This window comes from Girardinichthys multiradiatus, chromosome Y (genome assembly GCF_021462225.1).
Source record: "Girardinichthys multiradiatus isolate DD_20200921_A chromosome Y, DD_fGirMul_XY1, whole genome shotgun sequence".
NCBI classification, from domain to species: domain Eukaryota; kingdom Metazoa; phylum Chordata; class Actinopteri; order Cyprinodontiformes; family Goodeidae; genus Girardinichthys; species Girardinichthys multiradiatus.
This window is the reverse complement of record NC_061818.1, coordinates 11709084-11733969: the sequence shown is the minus strand read 5'-3', so window position 1 is coordinate 11733969 and position 24886 is coordinate 11709084. Positions and strand designations below refer to the sequence as shown.

The following is a 24886-nucleotide window of genomic DNA, read 5'->3' as shown; positions in this document are numbered from 1 at the left end:
TACTTTCAGAAATTTTCTGAATTTTCACCTGAATCTCCCCAGATTTCTTCTGATCCTTTTTAGAGGGTGGTGGTCAAGGTCTCTCCAGTTTTCCCCTGGACTGCAGCTTGACGTCTAAAGAAATGAAGAAAGAAAAGATAAACAAACTCTATGTTTAAATATAATGTTTTTGATTAAAGAAACTTGCACTTTTTGGCTCTTTTTTAACTTGCAAATCTTTATTAAGCCTCTGCAACTTTAGCTGTACCTGATTTACATTATTTTGTCAGAAAACATGTGAACTGTGTTTAATTGCAATGTTTGCAACCAGAGTTCAACTATTTTGAAGAACGTTATTGTTCTTGGGGACAGTCTCATCGTAGAAGTCCTCCCACGGTTTATCTGCAATGTTTTTGGTCAATCAATATCTATCATACATTTATTAATTGGGCATTAGAACAAGGCTATTTGAAATATTGAGTAAAAAATTTAGAAGAAATGTGAAGGAACTGATTATATTTTGCTAACAGCCAAAAGCTTCTGTTTTATACAGTTTAAACACAAGGAGATGATTTTTTGTAATTTACTTGTATATCATTAAATATTAGATTTATAATAGAATATATTATAGAAATTGGGGGAAAATGTGATAAAGCCTCCATTATATTAAAACTAGCTGATGAATAACATAACATACAATAAATTAAAATCCTTATTTTAATTACATAAAGATTAAATCCTTTACATAAAGTTATACATCCTCAGACAAAGAGATATTATATGTAGTTGTTTGAGCCCAGCATTAGACGGCTTTGGTAATTTTAAACACAACATTAGGATTTTGTTGACATTCACTTATTTATTGTGCATTCAGTTTTCATTTTAGAACAAGAATGTCTGAAATGTTACACCAACATTGGTAAAATATTTAAAGAGATGTAGCTTAATCAAAATCTCTTTTCAACTACATCAACTTTATGCTTTTATAATCCAGTTTCCCTAAAATATACCCTGCCATAAACGAATAATATATTCTCAGAAGTCTGTAAAATTACTTGCATATTCGAAACCATCAATGGAGGCCTTTAGTCACTTTAAACAAACTGTTACTATCACTTCACGGTTTATCAGATTTGTTTTGCATTTAGAAACCAAGGCTGAAAATACCTAAAATATTCAAATACTTCAAGTAAAAACAGATACAAGTTCTCCTGTTGTCACTGAGCCTGTTGGCAACCACAGACTCAGATAAAGCTTGTTGCTAATATAACCGCCCTTGACCACAGGTGACAAGGTGGGCACCATGTTTACGATAAGACTCCTTAGATAACACCATTTGATGTTAATGTTGAAAGACATCCATTAGAGAGCTAAAAGGAAATGAAGGTTGGGTTGTAGAATGAATACAAACCTGAGTGATTCTTAATTAAGCTTTCACTCACACAAAAACTCAAACTACTTGACTGATTTTAGAAGGTTTAAAGAAGTAAAATTATTGCTATATAAACTGTTAGTGATTATTTTATTCATTGTAACATTTGAATGTGCTCGAGTGGTTAATGATTTAACAAACAACATGCTGATAGAGACTAACCTGATTTGAGTGTCTTTGTACATCGATGCTTTTCTTCATTTTCACTTTTCTGTCTGTCCTCCCCATACAGAGTGCATCGTTGTCTACGCAGTTCTTCTTCTCTTTCCTTAGCCTCCCGAATGTCCTTCTCTACCTCTGGCTGCAGGGCCATGGCTGGGCGCAACTTGAAGAAGGGGTTTTGTCTAAGGATGGGGGATTCTTGTCTTTCCTTTGTTTTATCCCTAGACTCCATAGAGGATTCACTATTTATTGAGTCCATGCTCCTGTGCATTCGCAAGTGTTTGTCTTGTTTTACGTAAGGGGATAAACGTGTTTTGTCTCGAGAACCCCTGGTTGGATTCTTCGATCTGACGGTTTCTGGACTTTTGTCTCTTTCAAGGGTTGCGGAATTGTACAGCCTAAGAGAATGTGCTCTTGAGACAGGAAATGTCTTCAGGGAAAACATCTCAAGACTACGTGTGCGCTCTAGAACAGAGGGATAAACGGGAGCTTTCATTGCTGAAGAAGGTAGCTTTCTATGCCTTGTTGGGCCCTCTGTGTTGCCCTGCTGGAAAGCCTCAAAAAGCTGTTTTGTCTCCTTTAACTGACGAACCTTCCCTTTGCAGTACTCCCCAGGAATCTTATCCTAGTTGACCAGCACCAGTTCTCTTTGAATTTCTTGGCTTATCTCTTTTTGAATTTTCTTGTCAGAAAATTGCCATTGGCTTTGCTGGGTTGTACAAGCCTTTGTAAGAAGTGACTCAAGAGAAATATCTGTCTTGAATGGAATTTCTAACACATCTGGATTATCAGAAAGGTTGAAAACACCCCCAGCCCTCAGCAAAGTTTGCTTAGCCCGGGCTGGCTCCTGGATCTGTTTCTCCATTGAGGTTTCAGCAGATGAAAATCGATGTCTGGCAGAAATGAACGGTATTTCACTGGACATTTCACAAGGCTTGTTAAGTGACAAAGTTACCAAAGGTACCAAGATTTCACTGTAATCGTCCAGAGACTCATCTGCATCTCTTTTGTTAATCTGGTTGGGCTCTGACATTCCTAGTGGTGTCGACAAACAAGTCCTTGCTTCTGTTTGAATCTGTTCTCTTTCATTATTCTCATTATCATTCTCTCTCAGGTTTGTCTTCATTTCCTTCCCCTTTGAATAACTCTCCTCATCTTCACTTGTCACACACCTTCCTCTAACTCCTTCGTCCTCAACTTCAGACCTAAACCTACATTCTACCTCAGTTTTTACCACTTTGATAATCTCCTGGGTTGTACTTGGGGTCTCGTCATGTCGCAGCTGCACCATTTGAAGACGTTGAAGCAGCTGCTCTCCTTGTTGGATGTCAGTAGCTATTCTCCGGTTTTCATTGACCTGCTCCAACATTTCTTCTGATTCTTTGCTGATATTGAGCTCAGATGATGTAAGGTTGTTGTCTGACGATCTGGGTCCAACATGCTCTTCATTACCTCTCACTTCTGCAGGGAAGTCAATGGTTCTTTCCTTCATCCTATTTTTGGTAAATTTGCAGAGTTCTGATGGCTCCAAAGATAGGAAGTCATTGTTTTTATGAAGATCAAACATTGCCCTTGATAGCTTGAAGTCTCTCTCATCAGCGCAAGAAATATCTTTATAATTTTTGTCACACTCTTTCTCTAGATTGGTATTATTCTCTGGGTTTTTATCCTCATTGGAATATATTTGTTGTTGAAATTTGTCTCTTTTTGTTTCGTAGTTCTCTTCTTCTTTACATGGTTTAGGACCCTCTTAAGCTCCTCGTCTGATTCTTCATCTCCTGATGTGTTATTCTGCTCTACTTTTCCAGTTTTGTCAAGAAGCCTCTCCATCAAACAGGCCGAGCCATCTATGGATGTTTGGTCTTGATAATCCGTTGGAGTAGAGTTCACGTCTTTGGAAAGTAACATGTTATCCAAAGATTCCATTGAGGACTGCAATGTACCTCTTATCTCTTCATCCCACTCAATCCATCCTGCCAATAATTGCATCTCACCATGGTGTCTGTTTAAGCTGCAGGGATTAGCTTTAGCATTTGTGGCGTCAGCTGCTTCAGGTGGTAGGGTCATACTGTAATCAGCTGGCGTTGCACTTATACTTCTCTCTGTTACTGACAAAACAGCCTTACACGTTGGAGGAGAATGGGGCTGGATAAACACATCATCCGGCGCTTCATCATCCATCAAGCTGTAGTACCGCTTGATCTGGGCAGGAACAGCAGAAGAAACTTTGGTTTCATCTTGTGAAAAGATTTCTGAGGAATTCTCTGTATGCTCAGTCATGTCCTTTGAGTTCTTTGCTATGCAAAGACAAACATGGTTCTGGGAGAGAAAGCTTAAGGAGCTGAGATTCCCTGTTTTAGTGGTAAATCTTTGAAGTACTCAGCTGTGTTTTTTTTCCCAGAATTTCTATTTTTAGATTCTTTAAGCTGCAATAAAAGACCAACAAAAAGTGTTACTAAGGAATACAAATGAATTCTGCCAATAGTCCCATCATCCTGTTGATGTACAAGGGGGGGCAAACATTTGGAACACTTGCAACTCCAGGGCATTAAGAAGTGTTGTTTTTAGGCCCTTAGATGTCTACAACACAAGGACATTGTGCAACTTGTCAATAGTTTTTAAGATGCATGCGATACAAGAGTATTGTACGTGAAGTCATATGACTGGTATCCTTAAAATGAGACCAGAAGATATATTTATAACCAGACCTTATGTAAACATGATGAGATATCAGACTAAGCCTTTCATGTTTTAGGTCAGTTAGGATTATTTACAATATCATTATTTGATAAATGCCAGAATAATGAAAAATACACATTTTATGACTTTAAATTTAAAAGTTTCCATTTACAAAAATTAGTAAGCCTTTAAATAATGCGCAAAAGCCCAGATGATGATGTCATGGCTTTGTCAGCCTCTGGTAGGTTCAATTATAATATTTAACTTAAATGGAGGCCGAGCTGTGGATGTATTTTAAGCCAACACCTCAAATGCACTGCGTCCTATTGTGACATTAGAAAATTCAAAGGAAATCCGCCAAGATAACAGGAAGAGAACTTTGGACCTCCACAAGTTTGTTTCATCCTTGATTACATTTTCCAGATGCCTGAATGTGTTCTGTTCATCTGTTCAAATAGTTAAATGAGAGTATAACTGCTTGGAAAGGTCCAGTCATCATACTGGTTAAGATTGGACAGGTTCTGGGTCACAGAGATCAGCTCCAGAATATAGGCAGAAACCTTGTGAAGGTGTTGTCTAAAGCTGATAAAAGAGTGACAGTAACCATAGAGAAATAAGTCCTGTGCTGAAATGACAATTAGCAAGGAAGAGGCCATTTGCCTAACAAACAACATATAAAGCCAGATTACAGTTTATAAGTGCACTCAGGGACAAAAACCATGATTTTTGGAGACATTTTCTGTGGCCTGATGAAACTACAATTGACATGTTTGGTCCTAATCACTAATAGTTACATTTGGAGGAAAAAGGGACAATTTTGCACCTCTGAGAACACCATCTCAGCTGTTAAGTGAATGGGCGGCAGCATCATGTTATGTGTGTTTTGCTCCAGGAGGAAGAGCAGCATTTCTTGAAATAGAAGGTACAGTGGAAATACTGAAGCAGTCTCTCAACACGTCTGCCAGGAAGATGAAGCTTGGCCATAAATTTGTCTTCCAAATGGACAGTGACCATAAGCATGCCACAAAATTAGTAACAAGATGACTGAAGGACAAGAAAATGAATGTTTTGGTGTGGACTTTAAGAAGCCCTGATCTCAGGTCCATAGAAAATTTGTAAGTAGAGCTCAAAAGGTGTTAGCAAGCTGGACAACAAATCTATCTATCTCAGTTACTCTAGTTCTGTGAGGAAGAAGGGGCAAAAAATCCAGTAAACTATTGTGAAAAGCTTGTGTAAGGACACTAAAAATGTTTGGTGAAAACCAATACAGATGAAAAAATATAAATACTAAGGAAGTGTATGTAAATTTCTAACTTAAATAAAATAAAAAAGGAAAACAATTTTCTCTGGCATTTGGCAAACAGAAATAATTTAACAATCCTAGCTGACCAAAACAGGAACCATTCAGTCTGAATCAATGTCTGACAGTGAGAAATACAGGTTATATGGTTATATGTCTTTTTATACAGTGAATGTTAATATCTGGTTTTAAAAGTATATAAACTAACAAAGCATAAAAACAAGAGTTTAATTATTTTTGTATTTATCTTAGTACACAGCTACAGCGTTGCATTGGTGACATTACTCTGCCGCTGTGTCCAGTCCTCTCAGTTGTGCTGATAAAGGGAAAGAGTAATCGGCTTTCCTGCGTCTATTTAAACAGAGGAAAGCTGTGTGTACAGTGTCTGTCTGACTGGCTGCCTACTGAGGCTCTTATATTTTCTCTGCCAATTCATTTTAGTACAGCAAATAAACTGATCTGGGCAACAGCAGTGCTTTAATAGTTCTAATAAGACTACTCTGCTCTAACGTTTATTATATCTTGAACTTAACAGCGGCGTTGTTTCAGGATATTTATGGTTTCCAAAGACGCAGGCGTTGATCTACATTTACACTACTATTGAAGGACTTAAAACCAGTAAACACTGCATCTTTGGATTATCAACAGTAGCAGCTCCTCATAGTATAACAAGCTCTACCAACAAGACATATCAATGCACTTTAATAAGCTTAACCTGTTTACTTCACTTTACCTTTAAGCAGCATTTTATTTTATAATTTTAAAACCTTTAGGTATATAATTTAAACAATTACATTTGAAGTACTTTTGTGATTTCAACATTTAGCATCTTGGAAAACACCGATGTTTGTTTATTTCCCTATGTGGATGCTAGTTAAACATATTGTATTTCTTGAAGAGCTGCATTACTTGACTGAATATCAAATGCAAAATCTGAACATAACCATAACCCAGTCCAAACCCAAACTCTAAAACCAAGTCTTGATTCCCAAAAATCACTTCGTATCTGTGGGGACCAAACTGCAGCCCCCCGCTTTGGGGTCCTGCCCGTTTTTGGACCTGTTCATGATCAAATATAAAAAACCCACATAGACAATCTCTTACAATTAAACAGTCGGTGCTTATTTTGGGAAAAACAATGCCTTTCACATGATTGCATCAAACAAAACTGTGCTATTCAAACCTGGCACCTTTAATTGACAGAAAAACTAGTATAACAGATAACAAAATACATAAAAATAGTTTATATATTATGTGTAGATTTTAAAGGAAGAGACCCACCTGACAGAGCTGTTCTCATTGCCTGTATGTGGTAGTACCAACGTCAATGGAAATATGAATAATCAAGCTGATCTACTTAGCAGGTGTATCCTCCTGTCCTCTGTGTCATGTGCCCAAACAAAATCCTCTTCTTTGAGAAGCAGCTCAGTTAAAATAATCCAGAGCAAGAGCAAAGTTTATGGTCTGGAATTATAGCTTTCAAATTTAATAAAGAATATTACAATGTAACTCCTCACAAAAACACTCAAATACTTAAACATAAAGTCATCATATACTATTTTTTTCTGCCCAAATACTTTTTGACATATATAGAAGTTTTTAAAATTTCACCCTACAACCACAATTTTATGTTTTACTCGAATTGTATGTAAAATATCAACACAGAGGTCAGAACTGCAAATCAGATAGAAAATGATAAATGTCTTTTGAAAGGTTTTTCAGATTCAAGATTCAGAGTAGTTTTAAGATGTAGTGTGAAATGCATATGTCCTCTTTTAATCTTGATAACCCTAAATACAATCCAGGTCAGATCAGAACAACTTTATTAATTCCTTAAAAAGCAATTCATTTACATACAGTCATTGGGAATATAAGCATAAAGTGCCAACAACAATTAAAACCAAGCCTGCCGCACTGTAGCCTACAAAACACACATTTACAATAAAAGAAATAGCTTTAAAAAAGGAGCATGTACAATAAAATTAAGAAGCTGCTGCAGAGTTATTTAAGACCATTCACAAGCATCCTAGTAAGTAAATACTGCCTGCGTTTATTTTCATTTCCGCAGTATTCCATCTGTTCTGTGAAAGCATCAGAGGCTTGTTACAGAACATTACATTACAAACAGCCTCATGAAGATCAAGGAGCACAGCCAACAAGTCAGTGATAAAGCTGTTGATTAAAGCAAGGTTAGCTTATGAAACAATATCCCAAGTTTCAAACATCTCATGGGGCATGAGTATTCCACCATAACAATATATTACTAAAAATAGTTTACAGGTGTAAGAAATAACGAGTATTGTGAATTATATTTCATAATCTCTAATAATTCATAATTTTTGTCTTTATTTGTAAAATTAAGCTCACATCAGCAGATGGTTAGTTGTGTTTATCAAAAAAAAGATTAGCATGAGGCTAAACAAGCTTGTCACTGTATGGGTAGGTGTAAAAGGCCTTAAAAGTCCTTGATGCCAGCACTAAGGCCTAATAAAACATGCAACTTTACACCATGATTATGTAATCTGCGTAGACAGAGTTTGGTACAAGGTGTTCTTGTTACACAACAAATTTAGGACACATAGCAAATAAAACTGTTAAAAAGTTTCAAATAATAAAAGTCATTACAATCGAATCATGCAGACAGATTCAATAAAGTCAATTTCATACATTCCAACTTCCTTCTCATCCCTAACTTTGCAGCCATCACTCTGTCTAGACAAGCATGAAAAATTTACATTGTTTTTGGCTTCTTTTTGGTACACTAAAGTACCATAAATAGATAACACTACATTCTCGGTGGTAACTGCTGCCTTGAAGTATGTATGATGCTAGAAATGTCACAGTTTTTGTACCCAACAAGAACAACAAACCTGACAAATCAGATTACACAATGATGCAAAAACATTAAATATGATAGAGAAAGCAACACCCAATCATACGGTATTGCATTATTTTAACTGATACAAAAACCAATTCTTTGCTTGATTCATGCCTGCTATAAGGCATGAATGAATCATCTGCTTTGTCCACCAGGAGGGGGAAGCAGAGATACATCTCACGTTGGTAAATAGTGAGATTAAGGCAAATATAGAGCAGTGTCTAAAAATACATTATTGTATATAAATACAGCGACATTTGAACTTAAATATTGAAAACTCTGAGATAGTATCTTTTATTAGTTATATTTTACATGACAGAGCAACACTGACATTTCTTCGGCTTGCCCTCATTCCCAACACTGTCTTCTCTCTGGGTTTCAGGTTCTGCTTCATTATCATCCAGTGGAACGTCTTGAAGGGTTGTGTCTTGAGATGTTTTCTTGGCCTCTTGCTTGCTTTCCTTTGCTGAGGGCAATTGAAGCGAAGCAGAAGTTCCTGGCTCTATTACATGTTCTTCTCCATCCTCAGTAATAATGACCCGCTCAGCAGTGAGCATGCCTTCATAGTCCTCTTGATTGTGAACATCTTCAGGTGTTGCATCAGTGTATCCCAGGAATAGAAGTGTGACTGGAGCTTTCTCCAAACTTTGACTGTCCATTTTATCCAGTATTTCTGAAGTTTCTTTTGTGATCATCTTGGTTTCGTGATCTGGGATTCTAACACTTATACACTGCTTTATCTTCTCAACATCCAGTTTGTTTATAGAGCTGTCTACCTGTGTATTGTCCTCCTTTGATGTTCCATTACGGGTGATAAAATTCAGGACTTCGTCACCTTGATTTTTGTTGCTTTCTCCATTCCCAGTGGTCATCTCTGTCTTGTTTGGTGTTACTACCACTTCATCCAGCACCACTGTCATCCCAACATTATTAATAGCACTCAATATCTCACCAATCTCTTCATTCGAAGGTTCACCTACAGAACTGCCAACAGTGTGGATGCTCTTTCTTCCATCATCAAAGATGGTCGTGGATGTTTGAGTACCAGTAGGTGAGGAGATGGGGGCCACTGATTTGACAACGGTGGCACCAGTCTTGGGGTCTCTCTCCACCTGTACAGCTAACATCCCAAGGACTACAAAGACAAAATAAAATTAAGCTATACTCACTGACAACAAAAGACGAGCAACTATGGAATAAGTCTTTAAACATGCCGATACGCAATGGAAATGTAGGCTAATTGGTTTCATTTTCATTAGGTTGTCACATCCAGACAGAGCACCCAGAGGGCAAAACTGGTGGAATGACACATACAAGGATAATGTCTGACAGTCAGTCCACTGCGTGAAGGTCAGCAGACACAGATCCTCCATGGTAGAAGGATTAGAACAGGATTACCAGCTAGTGCGCTGTACTCAAGGTTTGAGACCACATTTTTAAAGCCTTGTGTTGGCGTCAGCTACATTTTTCGTACCCTGTATTGTCTCTTGATTTTTTTTTTTTTTTGAGCTCAGTCACGGTCACAGCTGCCTTATTCTTTTTTTTAACCCAACTTTGTGTGAAACTCTTGGCAGCATTCAAATCTACGTTGAGTTTTTTTTTACGTTTACAGCAACAACTACATTATTATGATTACACCAGTGTTCTTGCCTTGGCTCATTCAAAGTCATTCAAAGGCAGTCTTGACTACAACACTTTTACCAGTACTTGACTGAGTTTGATTGGAGCTCCAGTGAAGGTTGGCATATGAGTGGGTAATTGGTGGACCGAGTTCATATCAGCCCAATGCATCTCTAAGGACATCCACACACGCAGTGGAAGTCCAAGTCAAACCGAACTGCAGGAGAATCGTCATATTCTCTACTAAACATTACAGAATTCGTTGACATCTGTGTCTATCATTCAGACAGGTACTGGACTCTTTACAACGCCTTTTATCACTATACACTGTGTTTAAAGTGATCCCCTACCAAGTTGCTGTTTCACCATCCCAGCATATGGTACATTAAGACCTGAACGTCAGTGTGTTCATTTTTGTACAATAGATTTGGTCTTGTATTGTAATTGTTGCATTATAGAGACATTAACTTACAGTAATAAGTTTGATTGATTTCTATTCCTTCACCTGGGTGATCTATACAGTTTCTATAGATGCCAGCTTGATTTAAAGGTGATAGAGGAAAATGTTTATTCATTGTCATACACTAAGCTTTTTGCAACAACTGTGAGGTGGCAAAAAGGTAAAAATGAGGGCCCAATGCGTAAAATCTATCTGAATTTTTTCCTTCCACACAGGCCTCCAGTAGTCATAAAAAATTAACATAGAAAAACAATGAAAAGCTAAAAATAATGTTGTTCTCAGACTGCTCACTGCAGTCTCATCCTTATGTTGTAGCCTTGGGGCTAAACCTGGACACAACAACATTAAATTAAGACAGCATCTTATGTTGCAGAAGAGCAGAGCAAGAAAACAAAAACATATAGTATTATTAATGGTTACATTTTGATTATTAAACAAAAGGATTATATTTTCTCACCTGATCGGCCTTCTTGTCCACTGTCTTTGTGAGACATTCTCTTTGCCATTTAACTGGATATGAGATTTGCCCCTTCTTAAATAACTGGAAAAGAAAACATGTTTAGAAGTTATTAGGGATATTTTGATACCTAAAAATATTACATAAGTCATAATGACATAAGTCATCAACAGTCTGTGTAATGATTCTAAAGAAAACACTTGCACCCAGGTTATGGAGATGTGCTTTCTCCCACATGCAAACAAAAAATAAGATTATTATTTTACAGCAGATGCAATGGAAATAAGTCTACATAAAAATACAAATAAAAATATTGCTCCATCAGTTGCATGAACTCTAATTCCAATGTATTGCCAAACCTGCATCTCACCCATTGGCTGCTGGAGATAGGCTCATGCATGAAAAAGATGGACATGGATGGATGGCAAAATTAAGACATACATTGTCAGTGAAAACATTACATATGCACATTAAAGATATGAATATCACAATAATTTTGAGATTCTGATGATACCTTTAAACAGTTGTTCTTTAATTATACAACAAATCGTTTCAACAAATTTTGCGACCTACAACTGAGTGCATAAATTTGAATCTGTTGCAGATTTTCTCTAATCTAAACAGGGCTGAAAAAATACATATACACTGAAATACATACATACACAAAAATTAAGATGAATGTACCTGAGCAAAGTTGCAGAGAAACAAAACAGTTTTTCAATAATGATTAACAAGCTTCTGGCATAATTCCTGATTGATATTTGACCATTCCTTTTATTAGAACTGATAGATCCTATTTAAACTTGTTGGTTTTCTTCCATGGAGCCCATTTTTAGGTATTGTCCATCAATTTAGCAATATCTATTTTGGAACTAGTTTTGATATATGTTTGCGTTTATTATTATGTTGGAACATCCTGTCCTGTCCAAGTTTGAACAATTTAGCCAATGATTTCAGATAAATTAAAACATTCGAAGGTAGTCCTATTTTTTCATCATTTGCATCAATTTGTGCAATGCACCAGTAAAACTGGCAGTTAAAATGACCCTCAGCATCATGCTACTACCACTGTGCTTGACAGTGATTTCCTCTGAAAACCCTTCTAGTCATTGGGGCAAAGTAGTTCAATATTTTTCACATCTTAACATAAACCTACAAATTTCAGGGAGGCTTGAAAGCGTTTGATTTGGAGCAGATACACTTCACTGGGGACAGAGACACTAGTGACTCTGACATCTTCCAGTTTAAAATGGTGAGTTTGTGCCAAGGAGCTGGTACCCTGGAACTGATTCAAATGATGTTTACTGATTGTGATTCAAGGAGTCGTGAAATATTCATCCAGAATTCAAACAAGACCTTGCTATAAAAAGCATGTTTTTTCTCCCCAACCTTTAAGAGAGCAGTGTTAAATATTAGTAGAGTGTGTTTACGTATGGCTGTTGCTGTAAATATGGCCATGGAGTGTGGAGAATATCCAGAATAAATCAGAACTAATTGTTAGATATCACTAAACTTATTTATTTTGTTATCATCACACCCTAAAAACAGACTATCTAAAATGCATCTGAAAACCCTAAAATAAATATGATATTCATGTCCATGATGAGTGTAAGTAAACCTCTCTCTCACACAGCCTTTTGAAAAGAAGCTTAATGTCGCTTTGCGGTTTTGCTTATTAAACTATTTATATTTTATTGTTATATTTCCTGATTGCTGAAATACAGTGTGGCCACTAAAGCCCCTTTTTAAACACTTTTAATGGACCTTGCAAAAAATACTAACAATCCTTGGCCAAAGAGGGCGTTAATCAGAGAGGCAGCACAGAGACCAAAGGTAACCCCTGAAGGAGGGTTCATGTTTTGTCAAGTTTGGTTTGGATCTGGTTATGCTTTAGTTTTATGTTTTTCTAGTTATGTTTCTATTAGTTTGTTTCCTTGGATTTTCGTTCTGCTCAAGCCATGTTTTGTCCTGTCATTTATCTTTGTTCGGTTCACCTGCACCTAGTTAATCTGTCTTGCTTCACCTGGTTCACTCTCCATATATACACACCGGTTCTGTTTATTCCTCGCGGAAACATTTTCTGGATCATGCTCATGTCCTGCTGTTCACACCAAGCCTGTCTTGCCAGCCTGCCCATGTCAGTTTTGCCTGTCTTGCCTGTCCATTTATTGTTTTGGTTCCTGCCTCCTAGTGAGTGGGTTTTTTGTTATTAAATATTTTTTCCACTTACCATCATGTTGCTTGCTAGTCTGCATTCCTGGGTCCTTCGCTATACAAACCTTGACAATTACTTAGTGGTAAAAATAAGACGGCATGTTTGGTGTTTGCCAAAAGGCATATGGTGACTCCCTAAATGTACAGAGGAATGTGATCTGGCCAGATGAAACTAAAATTGAACTCTTCAGCCACCAATAAAAACACTATGTCTGGCACAAATCCAACACATCCCATCACCCCAACAACAACATCCCTACAGTGAAACACGGTGATGGAAGCATCATGCTATGGGGATGTTTTTCAGCAGTAGAGACTGGGCAACTGATACAAGTTGTCTGAAAGATGGATGGTGCCAAATACAGGGATATTCTTAATCAAAATCTGTGATCTGAGACGGGGATGGAGGTTCACCTTCCAGCAAAATAATGACCCAAAGTCAGTCAGTCATTTTCTACCACTTATTCCATAGTGGGTCGCGGGGGAGCTGGTGCCTATCTCCAGCAGTCTATGGGCAAGAGGCAGGGTACACCCCGGACAGGTCGCCAGTCCATCGCAGGGCAACACACAAACAACCATGCACACACTCATTCATACACCTAAGGGCAATTTAGAGTGACCAATTAACCTAACAGGCATGTCTTTGGACTGTGGGAGGAAGCCGGAGTACCCGGTGAGAACCCACGCATGCACGGGGAGAACATGCAAACTCCATGCAGAAAGACCCCTGGTCAGGAATCGAACCCAGGACCTTCTTGCTGCAAGGCAACAGTGCTACCAACTGCGCCACCGTGCAGCCCCCATGACCCAAAGTATACTGCTAAAACAACACTTGAGTGGAATAATGGGAAACGTTTAATTGTGTTGGAATAGCCTAGTCAAAGTCCTGACTTTAATCCAACTGAAAATCTTGGGTTAGATCTGAAGATTGCTGTTCATAAGCGAAAACCATCCAACGTAAAGGAGCTGCAGCGGTTTTGCCTTGAGGAATAAACATTCCAGTGGCAAGATGTAGCAAGCTCATAGAAACTCATAGAAAATCCAAAGCGACTTGCAGGTGTATTTGCTGAAAAGGTGACTTTAGGGGGGTGAACAGTTATGTACACCGAAGGTTTTTGTTATTTTGTCCTATTTATTGTTTGCTTCACAATGAAAAACTAACACATCTTTAAAGTTGTAGGCATGTTCTGTGTTTAGTGCAAACTCTCAAACACTCTATTTTAATTCCTAGTTGTGAGGCAACAAAACATGCAAAATGCCAAGGGGGTGAATACTTTTACAAGGTCTGTAAGTTGAATCATTATCGAACTACCTACACATAAAACAAATAGATGAATATGTTTTGTGCTTCTTTCTTCCTACCATTTTTGTCCATAATGATATATTAACTGCTGAATTTTTAGTCTCACACCCTCATTCTTTATGTTTCCATTTCAACCTCTTTGTAGCTTTATTTAACAAAGTCGACATTTGATGAAAAGGGTTCAGATAAGTCCTTGTGACAGCAGCGATCCTGTACTGTGGAGAGACAATTACAGACAGGAAAGCTGTTGTCTCAAAGCCGAGCCGTTTTTCTTCCATGCTCTGTCATTTTGGTTTAAATTCTTTTTCTTCAGGCAAGGCCTTAGCTATGGTTAATCATCCTCTGAAAGGAAACAATAGACTCTAGACAGGCATTGCAATGAGACATACAGAGTGGAGAAATAAGCTGATTTTAAGCTAATGACCAATACTTCCAACTTCTCACCTTGTACAACCTTGTCAGTGTTTGCCACTAGGCAGGGAAAGAAAGATTTTTAGAGGCTAATTATGCTCCCGCACTTTAAATAGACACTGACCCTCCAACATAACCCCTCCAATTCCTTCCTGAGCCCACATTAGGGCTGTGGACCGCCACAAACATTTAAATCCTTGACAGACAAATAGCAAGACAAGATTAGCTTCTTCATGTCAACAGGTGTTGTGGTTGCTTATACCCAACAAATATTTTAGCCTGGCAGTGGGATGCCACAGAGGATTGGGATACACGTCCACTGTATGCTTAAAGTTTGACTAAAGAAAAACTTTGTGCCTTATTTTTCACCACTTGTCCCTTAAACATAATCATAATTTGTTGCATCTTATTTTATAGTTATATATAGTGCTTTAGTTTAACATTGTTGTTGCAACTTTGCTTCACATACCATCTCTGGTTTGTTCATGGTAGCATTATATTACAGTAACAGTCTAGCATATGTTTTTAAAGCAAACACTATCGAACCATTACTTATTTTTAATGTTCCTTGTTAAAAGTACATTTCTGTTAAATGATTTCTGTTGATGTTCCATTGTTTAAACCCACCATTGTTTGTCTGTTCAGATCCTACATCCAGGACAAGTGCATGGGAGGGGTTGGCCCAGCACTTCCTGTTTGTATTGGTTCATGACATCATTGAGTGCATCATTGGGTAAAACCAAATGAAGGGTTTTCTTTTTTGTATAGTATAATTTATTTTCTTAAAGTAACCTTTTGAGCTGTACTGTGTCATTGTATTTTGCAAACTATAAATTAATAATCTTATTTCTGTTTCTTTGTTCAGATTGTATTGTTTTATTTAACCTATTTTCTAATGGTGCTGATGAGGTTCAGGTGTGTCTAAGTCCGGTTTAAAACCAGTAAAACTCAAAATGGACAAATGGAAACTTGAGTAAAAAAATGTACCAAAAGTGAAACTTAAATGGTCTGCTGATGTTGTCTAGCTATCACCTTCCTTGACACTTGTTCAAACTACCTTACATCCAATGGAACTTTTTCACATTTTGTCATGTTACGACATGAATTAGAATCGGATTATACTTTATTGTGTGCACCAAGGAGTATGACTTCAGTTTAACACGCTCATGGTGTACAGACATTAAGTATAACTATAAAAACTTGAGGAAATTAATAAAAGATAAAATGAACAATATTTACATATACAGTATGTTAATGTACAGCCAATAAAAAGAAGACAAAAAGGTAGATTGTGGTAGTGCAAAGTTTCTAATTTTGTTTCACAGTAGAGTAGCTGACTATTCAGGCTGTAAGGTGTTCACTCTGTCCATTAGACAGACAGCCTGAAGAAAGAATCTGTCTCTGTGGCGGCTGGTTTTTGCAAATTGCGCTCTGTAGCACTGACCCAAAGATAAAGCTCTAAACAGTTTGTGTCCAAGATATGTGGGGTCTGCAGAGATGTTAGCTGTCCTTTTCTCGACCCTAGACTAGTACGTCCTGAACAGAGGGAAGGTCAGTCCTGATGATCATCTCTGCAGAACTGATTGTTTGTTGCAGTCTGGACCTGTCCGTTCTTTTGCTGAGACAAACCACTCAGTGATGCATATACACAGGACAGACTGAATAATGGCTCCTGTGCTTAAATACATTTTGTTCAGATTTTATGTAGTTGACCAACACAAAGCAGTACATTTTGATGAAGTGAGAGGAAAGATTTGTGGATTTAAACATTTTATCACAAACAAACATTAAATTGATATGGCATGCATTTGTATTCAGCCCACTTGGGTCAATTGCAGAACCACCTTTTAGTACAATTCCAGCTGCAAGTTGTTTGGGGCATGTCTCTACCAGCTTTTCACATCTAGGGAATGAAATGTTTCTTATTTTCTGCTCTGCCAAATACTTCACGCTCAGTCAGAATGGATGGAAGGCATTTGGAAACTTTCAAGTCTTAATGGAGAATCTCATCAAGTTGTTGTCTGGACGTTGACTGGGCCAGGAAAATATAATGATATAACTTGATGTAAAGCATTCAATTGTAGGCCTGTTTGTATGTTTAGGGTCATTGTCCACTGTCTGACTAGCCTTCTTGTCTTCTACAAAAAAGTGTCCCCCACACAACATGTTGCTCCCACAAAGTTTCACAGTAGGTTTGGCGTGTTGGTGTGATACATATTTGTTGCACTGGATTGTATTTTGCAATGTGACAGTAAAGGTTGCTGAATAAAAATGCATGGAACACTTTTCAATTACTTATTAAAAAGATGTTCCTTCCAGTTCACAATATTGGCCTGCTTTGTGTTTGCAGGTCACATGAAATCGCCAAATAGAAGTCTGTTGTAACAGAAAAGTTAAATAAAGTTGTAGAGATGTAAATTCTTTAGCATGGCACCCTGTGTCTGATAGATGACTGCTAGTTTTTCATAAACATGGATGAGCTTCAGTTGAAAAGTAATAAAATGATAAAAGAATTCCTAAGGACAACGTCGGAGACAAAATTCTTCACGGTGCCTTTGTGTATTTTTCCTTACCTAATAGTTGCTGTGTTCTGAGTGCAGCAGTGCAGTTAATAGAGTATTTTTTCTTCTTAAAAGACCCCCTTTCTGGCAGCAGCTGCCTTTTTAGTGTCGTCCTCAGGCGTCTTTTGACTTTTGATTTGTTTCCTGACAAACACACACACGCACACATACACACGATATGTTTCAGCACAAATACAAACACAGTGTAGCTCTTAACCAATGATTCATAGCAGTGGATCAGAAAGAAGAGCGAGATGCTTGTGTTTCCTAATATTTCTCATTTCTATAGAGCATGGAAAAAGCATTTCATAAGTTTCAAAAGGTCACATTTCTGCAAAGATATTGTGGATTATCCTTCATTTTCTGGACAAAGAGAAATAAGTGAGGGTGATCCATGTTTGTTGGTTTCTGCTTATCCACCGGCTTTAAATATGTCAGAAGGCTTCCCCTCATTTGTTGGCCATAAACACCTGACTGACAGTGTGCAGATACAGGTTTTTCATACGTCTGGAAATTTTTCACATTTTATTGGGTTTTTATGAGACAGACCAAGGCAAAGTAGTACATAAATATGTGGAAAGAAAATGATACATGTCATGTTTTTTAATTTTCTTTTACAAATACATCTCTGACAACAGTTGTGCTCATTTGAAATGACCCCTTTACTCTAATACCCTTAAATAAAATCCAGTTATGTCAATTCAGTGATCATCAATGTAGTAAATAAATAGAGTTGACTTGTGTATAATTTTCTCAATATAAATCCAGTTGTTCTCTGAAGGCCTCAGAGGTTTGTTAGAGAAGGTTAGGGAACAAACAGTATCAATGAAGACAAAGAACACAGCAGACAGGCCAGGAAGAGAATTGTGAAGAATTTCAAGCAAGGCCAAGTTTTACAACAATATGCAAGGAAATGTTGATAGGAAAAGTATTAAGCATCAACAAATCAGGTACTTATGGACAGGTGGCCAAAAGGAAGCCGTTGTTAAAAGAATTTCATAAGAGGCTCAGTGGGCAGTTTTCCACAAGTCATGTAGATTCACAGCAAACATGCAGTAGCAGGTGGTCTGGTGAGATGAAACCAAAATGGAACTTTGTGGCCTACATCCAAGACACAATGTGCTGTGTAAAACTAGCATGCCACATCATCCTGAACTCGCCATCTCAAAGATGAAACATTGGCAGCAGCATCATGTTGTGGGAACAAAACACAGACTAGTCCTGGCAGAAAACCTTTTTGAAGCTACAAAAGATGTGAGACTGGAGCAAAGGTTGACCTTCCAGCAAGATGACCCTAAAAATACAGCTAGAGCTATGATGGAAAGGTTAATATTGTAAAAAGTGTTAAAACCACAAATCCTTTTCTTCCACTTCATAATTGTGTGTTACTTTGTGTTGATCTGTCATTCAACATCCCAATTAAATACAATGTATTTTGTAACTATAATTTGACAAAATATGCAAAAGTCCAAAAGGTCTGAATACTTTTGTAAAGCACTACATCTTGAAACTGGGTATAAGCTTGTTTTGAGGAACCATGTGTCACCATATGACAAGCTGATGTGAAAACATGGTCTCTACATATTACAACACTGGTTAATTTCCTGAAAAAATCAATTTCCCCACAGAGATTGTTTTTCTTTATTTAATTGTAGAACTGTAAAATGACAAAGATATTTTTCGAAGGCCCTTTTCATATCATTGTGATATTTTTTACAAACAGAAAAATGTTGACACAATGAAACATATTGCCAAATGGCGCTTTCTGCATTTCTTAAGCATTCATTCAGGAGATTAAGACAAATAGCTTGCCATCTGGCTGCAGTCGTTTGTCGTTTTGTCTCCACTACAAGCTGAACAAAAGCGTGTGGTGCTGCCATCTTGGATATTGCTTGGATTGACTAAAACAAACAGCCTGCTGTTGTCAGACAGGGACAGAAAAAAGATGTCACAGATTGGCGCTAAGAATCATTGTAACAAAATCTTGCTTGGTACCACTTGTCTTAGATGCTAATTCATGACAGGATATCTTGAAATTCTCCCTCAATTGGGGCAGGGATCCCCAGCCTGAAATCATAAAGGCTATAAAACCCACAGCACAAAGATAACCCCTGCTTTTTAAGAAAGCAAAACACTATACTGTAGAAACCTAGCTAGGTGATTGTTCTAAACGTGCCGGCCAAGTGAAAAATCTACCTATTGTCGATGAAATTTGGAGCTGAATCTAGATCATCTTTTTGTGTATCTAGTGATCTTATAACTGCCTGCAGAAGGAAGACCTGTACCTGATCATCAAAGGAGATACTCTGTGCCTTTCTCCAGCTTCTCTGCTGAAGGGCTGCTCTGGAACCAAAGATGAAGTGCTGTTCCAGTCCATTTAGCTCCAGCCCGGTCTACCTGGACCGAAACTGTGTGCTTTGATAGCTAGCCAGAATAATCCCAAATAGAAGGCTTTGTGTCTGGGCAGTGACAATGGTGTAGAATAAAAAAGCTTCGCTGTTGTTGATTCTATTGTCCGTTGTTTTTGTTAATTGGCATCTGCTTTTCGTTGGTTTTAGATGAATGTTAGTAGGTAACTCATATTCACAATTTATTGACTCAAGTATGTTAACTGTATAGTTAAGGTGTGTTAAATTCTGGTATGGTTTAAAGAGAAACTGTTTGTGACATATATGTGCGCCGTGATTTCTGAGTGAGTTCACTTGGAATCACTGCATCATTCCATTAATTCTATAATACCACACCTCATCTAGGTGTTAGTTGTTATAGAACAACAACTGATGTAGAGTGACAGTGTTTGGCTACTGACTCTTGATATTCAGGTACTCTGACTCTAATCACAAATCACTCAGTTTTGTTAATAAATGCCCTTCGGTATCTATTAAGGTCATTATCGCTCAACAACAGGTTTTAGCTTCAAGAGCAAGGTATAACCCCAATGGAGTTTGCAACTGCCAGGAAGACAAGCAGACATCTTCTTCCTTATTCTATATTAAGGTATTTCTGTCTTCTTCACATTTCACTCATTAAGCTGCAGTATGGACTGTCTGTGACTTCCAGTGGCAGTGTGCATGACTAAGGCAGCAGCTGGTTGGAAAAAGGAATATATGTTAAACAGTGTTTGTGTGAGAGGTTGTTCTAGTTTGCATAAGCAGCGCAGGGCAACCGGCGGCACAGATAATGTAGTGTTGTTTATTTTCAAATATGCATAGCCTGCAGGAATCACACAAATAGTTAATGGAGTTAGAGTGCCTTGTCAACCAACATCAAATAAATGGTCTACCTTGTTTTGACATCTCTGCTCTCATTATTGACTTTTTCCTGGTATTGTTAGGTTGTTATTTTTAATGTGTCTTATATTGGCTTGTTTGTTTTTCTTTGGGAGCTCTGCAAGATCCAAGAAGTCAGTTGGAATTGTGACATAAAAGACAAAAAAGTAATACTATGTACAGATTAGGTGGGGTTTCTTGAAACCAGATGCTCAGATACAGATACTGCTGAAAACTTATCATACTATTTTTTCCCATACTTTCTAAAGTAAAATCAGCCTTCATATTTCTTGTTTTTGGTCAGTTAGATTACCAAAAGAATTTCTATTAGCTTAAATGCCAGAATAATAATAAAAAAATTTTAAAGAATGATTTGATTTTACCTTCTTTGGAGTCTGATTTAAAGAAATGGATTTGCTTTTAAACATTTTGAGAAACTCCAGAAGATGATGATGTCAAGGCTTTTTAAGCTTCCAATTTATGGCTTTTGAGTTAAATGGAAGCACACCTCAGGATTCATTTTAAGATACATCTGCTTCCTTGTGTGACATGATAGAAAAATAAAAAAGAACAAGGTAAGATTATCAGGAAAATAATTGTCCATAGGTCTGGACCATCCTTAAGTACAATTTCTTATTTTTAACATACCTAAATGTCCCAGGTTCATCTATTCAAACGGGTATGCATATGCAAGTACAAACACCATGGGAATGTCCAGCTATTGTACCGTCCCAAAGATATTCTGGTGCACATGTGCCAACTGAAACTGGTAAGAGAGTGTCATTATCAGGAGAGAAACCTGTTCTGCTCTGAAATGGGCTAAAAGGTCACTCAGAGATGCAGAAGCCACGACTCCATCATAAAAAAGCAGATTACAATTTAGAAAGGCACTCAGGGAAAAGACCTTAACTTGTGGAGATATGTCCTGTGGTCTGATGAAACAAGATTGAAATCCTGACTCTCCTGAAACAAGAAAATGAGCTGTTTGGCAGTAAGCATAATGTGTTTTCTTTTATGTAGTGTATGTAAATATATGGATTCAACTATAAATATTTGAATCTGTATGTATAATTTTGACTCTGTGTGGAACAGAATAAACTCACAATACGTTCAAACTTGTGTAACACAAACATGCACACGTTCTACATTCATTTTGATGTTGTAACCATTTGATGATGGAGACTTCTGACCAGAACCGTAGATTGTTCACTATCAGTTTCCACCACCTTAAGTAAGTTCATAAGAATGTTTTTCTTGACTTTGAGGAGCAAATCCAAACCATAACTAAATCCAAACAACCTCACCCAGCACACTACATCAGAGCATGATCTCAGCTTGCAAACATCTCAGTTTGGCAATGTAAAAGCATTACATGATGTGAGAGTCATGGGACACACCTATGGTCAGACCACAACATGGGAGGACACTAAAAATCCAGACTCCCTTTACCTACACCTTTTCACTGCATTTGCGCAAATCTGTTCGAAGTGTTAGTCGCGCTTTGTGTTTTTTCTAGGCATCCCTTCAACAGGTTTCTCATCTGTTTTTTTCCTTCCTATTATATCCTTTCCACCTGGTTCTTCAGCAAAAAAACAAAAACAAAAGAAAACCAGTACCAATGCAGTTAAGGTTTAGTCAGTGGTAAGGAAGTCCTTAAGTCCTGGTTCACTACTTTGTTCAGCCCAAACTCTGATAACTTTCCTACCACAGCTATTTCTGAAACTCTGAACTTGGTATCATACAGAAAGAAGTCATTTTAATCTGAATGAGAGAATTTTGTAAACATGCATGTCTATATCTAAAGGTCCTTACCGTGCACTTTAATCAGTCCACAACAGCAAGTTCTTTTTTTAAATGAAGCAACTGAATCAGATGTGCCTCCCTTCGAGTAAAACTGATCTGTTCCTGGTTGTGAAAACACTAATGCATGTTGTGGAAGACACTCTTTTTAATATTAATCTTTGGCAACTCCGTTTTTGCTGTCATGCATTCTGAAGACAAGGCATTCTCTGTATGTAAGGAGCATAGAGAGAGAGAGAGAGAGGGAAAGAGAGAGAGGGGAGGGGAATATTTTTAGGAGAGTGTGACGTAGGGAGATGTAGCTGGCCACAGTGTAGGGGTACGAAAACAAATAGCTCAGTGACTCAGCAAATTGTGTGCATGCTGAGGGATATCTGCACTCTTACTGGGAGTTGTAAACATGCTGAAACTAACATCCAGGACCACTCTGTGTGATGGCTACTGCTGTTCTGTCTTGATTTAAATATAAGAGAGGCAGAGCTTGAGGAAGGCCTTTGGAGTGTTACAAATATAGTCTTCATGCTTAAGCCTTAGGGTGTGGAAGTCATTGTTATTTTCATAGGAGGTTAAATTTCATGAAGGCCCAAGGAAAAATTAAAGAGGTGAAGTTACTGTTTTACGGTGCTATCCTACCTCATTCATAATTGAATTTACAATTTAACGTATCCTTGGTAACCTTCCAATATATGCTTAGGCACAGCTACAAAGCCAACAAGTAGACGTGTTAGATGTGCCTGTCAGTAAATTAGAAAATTATTAAAAAGTTTATTTATTTCAGTAATTATTACACACAATTATGGGGAAGACTACTGACTTAATAATTGTTCAGCAGACATTCACTGTCACCCTACACAAGGGTACCTTTCACATTTGAACCGATACCGTACCGATGCTCAACGGTACCAGTTTTCGGTACTTTTGTGTGTTTATGTGGTAATAAATGTTAATTCGTTTAATAATAAAATCTCAAACATTTTCAATTTAGCATATTTTTTTCTCAATATATAAACTTGAATGAATATATCAAAACAAGATCCATCTGTTTGTATTGCAACATCTCAGTTGTTTCAAACATTTCTTCAACATTAAAACTTTTAACTGAGTATATAGTGTTTTGTCTTAATAATGCTCAAATTAAAACCCAGCCATGTTGCTAGCTGCAGACGACCAGTCGCTAACAAATGCAGGTGTGCCAACGCTGCTGAATGCAGGAGTTGTAGCCTGATGAAAATTGTCTCTTCAGCCTTGACAAAAATCTTGTGCTTAACCAGGTCAGTTTATATACACACACACTCAGACTATACACTCACTGGCCACTTTATTAGGTACACCTGTCCAACTGCTCGTTAACGCAAATTTCTAATCACAACTCAATGCATTTAGGCATGTAGACATAGTCAAGACAATCTGCTGTAGTTCAAACCGAGCATCAGAATGGGGAAGAAAGGTGATTTAAGTGACTTTGAACGTGGCATGGTTGTTGGTGCCAGACGGGCTGGTCTGAGTATTTCAGAAACTGCTGATCTACTGGGATTTTTACGCACTACCATCTCTAGAGTTTACAGAGAATGGTCCAAAAAGAGAAGATATCCAGTGAGCAGCAGTTCTGTGGGCGCAAACGACTTGTTGATGCCAGAGGTCAGAGGAGAATGGCCAGACTGGTTCGAGCTGATAGAAAGGCAACAGTAACTCAAATAACCACTCGTTACAACCAAGGCATGCAGAAGAGCATCTCTGAACGCACAACACGTCGAACCTTGAGGCAGATGGGCTACAGCAGCAGAAGACCTCATTGGGTGCCACTCCTGTCAGCTAAGAACAGGAAACTGAGGCTACGATTTGCACAGGCTCACCAAACCTGGACAATAGTAGATTGGAAAAACGCTGCTTGGTCTGATGAGTCTTGATTTCTGCTGCGACATTCAGATGGTAGGGTTAGAATATGGCATCAACAACATGAAAGCATGGATCCACCCTGCCTTGTATCAATGGTTCAGGGTGGTGGTGGTGGTGGTGTAATGGTGTGGGGGATGTTTTCTTGGCACACTTTGGGAATCTTAGTACCAATTGAGCATCGTGTCAACACCACAGCCTACCTGAGTATTGTTGCTGACCATGTGCATCCTTTATGACCACAGTGTACCCATCTTCTGATGGTTACTTCCAGCAGGATAACGTGCCATGTCATAAAGCACAAATCATCTCAGACTGGTTTCTTGAACATGACAATGAGGTCACTGGACTCAAATGGCCTCCACAGTCACCAGATCTTAATCCAACAGAGCACCTTTGGGATGTGGAGGAACGGGAGATTCGCATCATGGATGTGCAGCCGACAAATCTGCAGCATCTGTGTGATGC

The 24886-nt window shown here is 37.9% G+C and overlaps 1 protein-coding gene across 1 annotated transcript; it reads right to left on the bottom strand.

The window, feature by feature from the left end:
* Positions 1-7367: 7367 nt before the first annotated feature.
* On the bottom strand, positions 7368-22696 carry LOC124864669 (paralemmin-2-like). The gene is made up of 4 exons (XM_047359534.1): positions 22538-22696; positions 17469-17600; positions 10968-11051; positions 7368-9565 (listed from the first exon to the last, which is right to left on the bottom strand). Exons 3-4 carry the CDS (start codon positions 11014-11016, stop codon positions 8739-8741), a joined length of 876 nt encoding a protein of 291 aa, XP_047215490.1. The 5' UTR covers positions 11017-11051; positions 17469-17600; positions 22538-22696; the 3' UTR covers positions 7368-8738.
* Positions 22697-24886: the final 2190 nt, after the last annotated feature.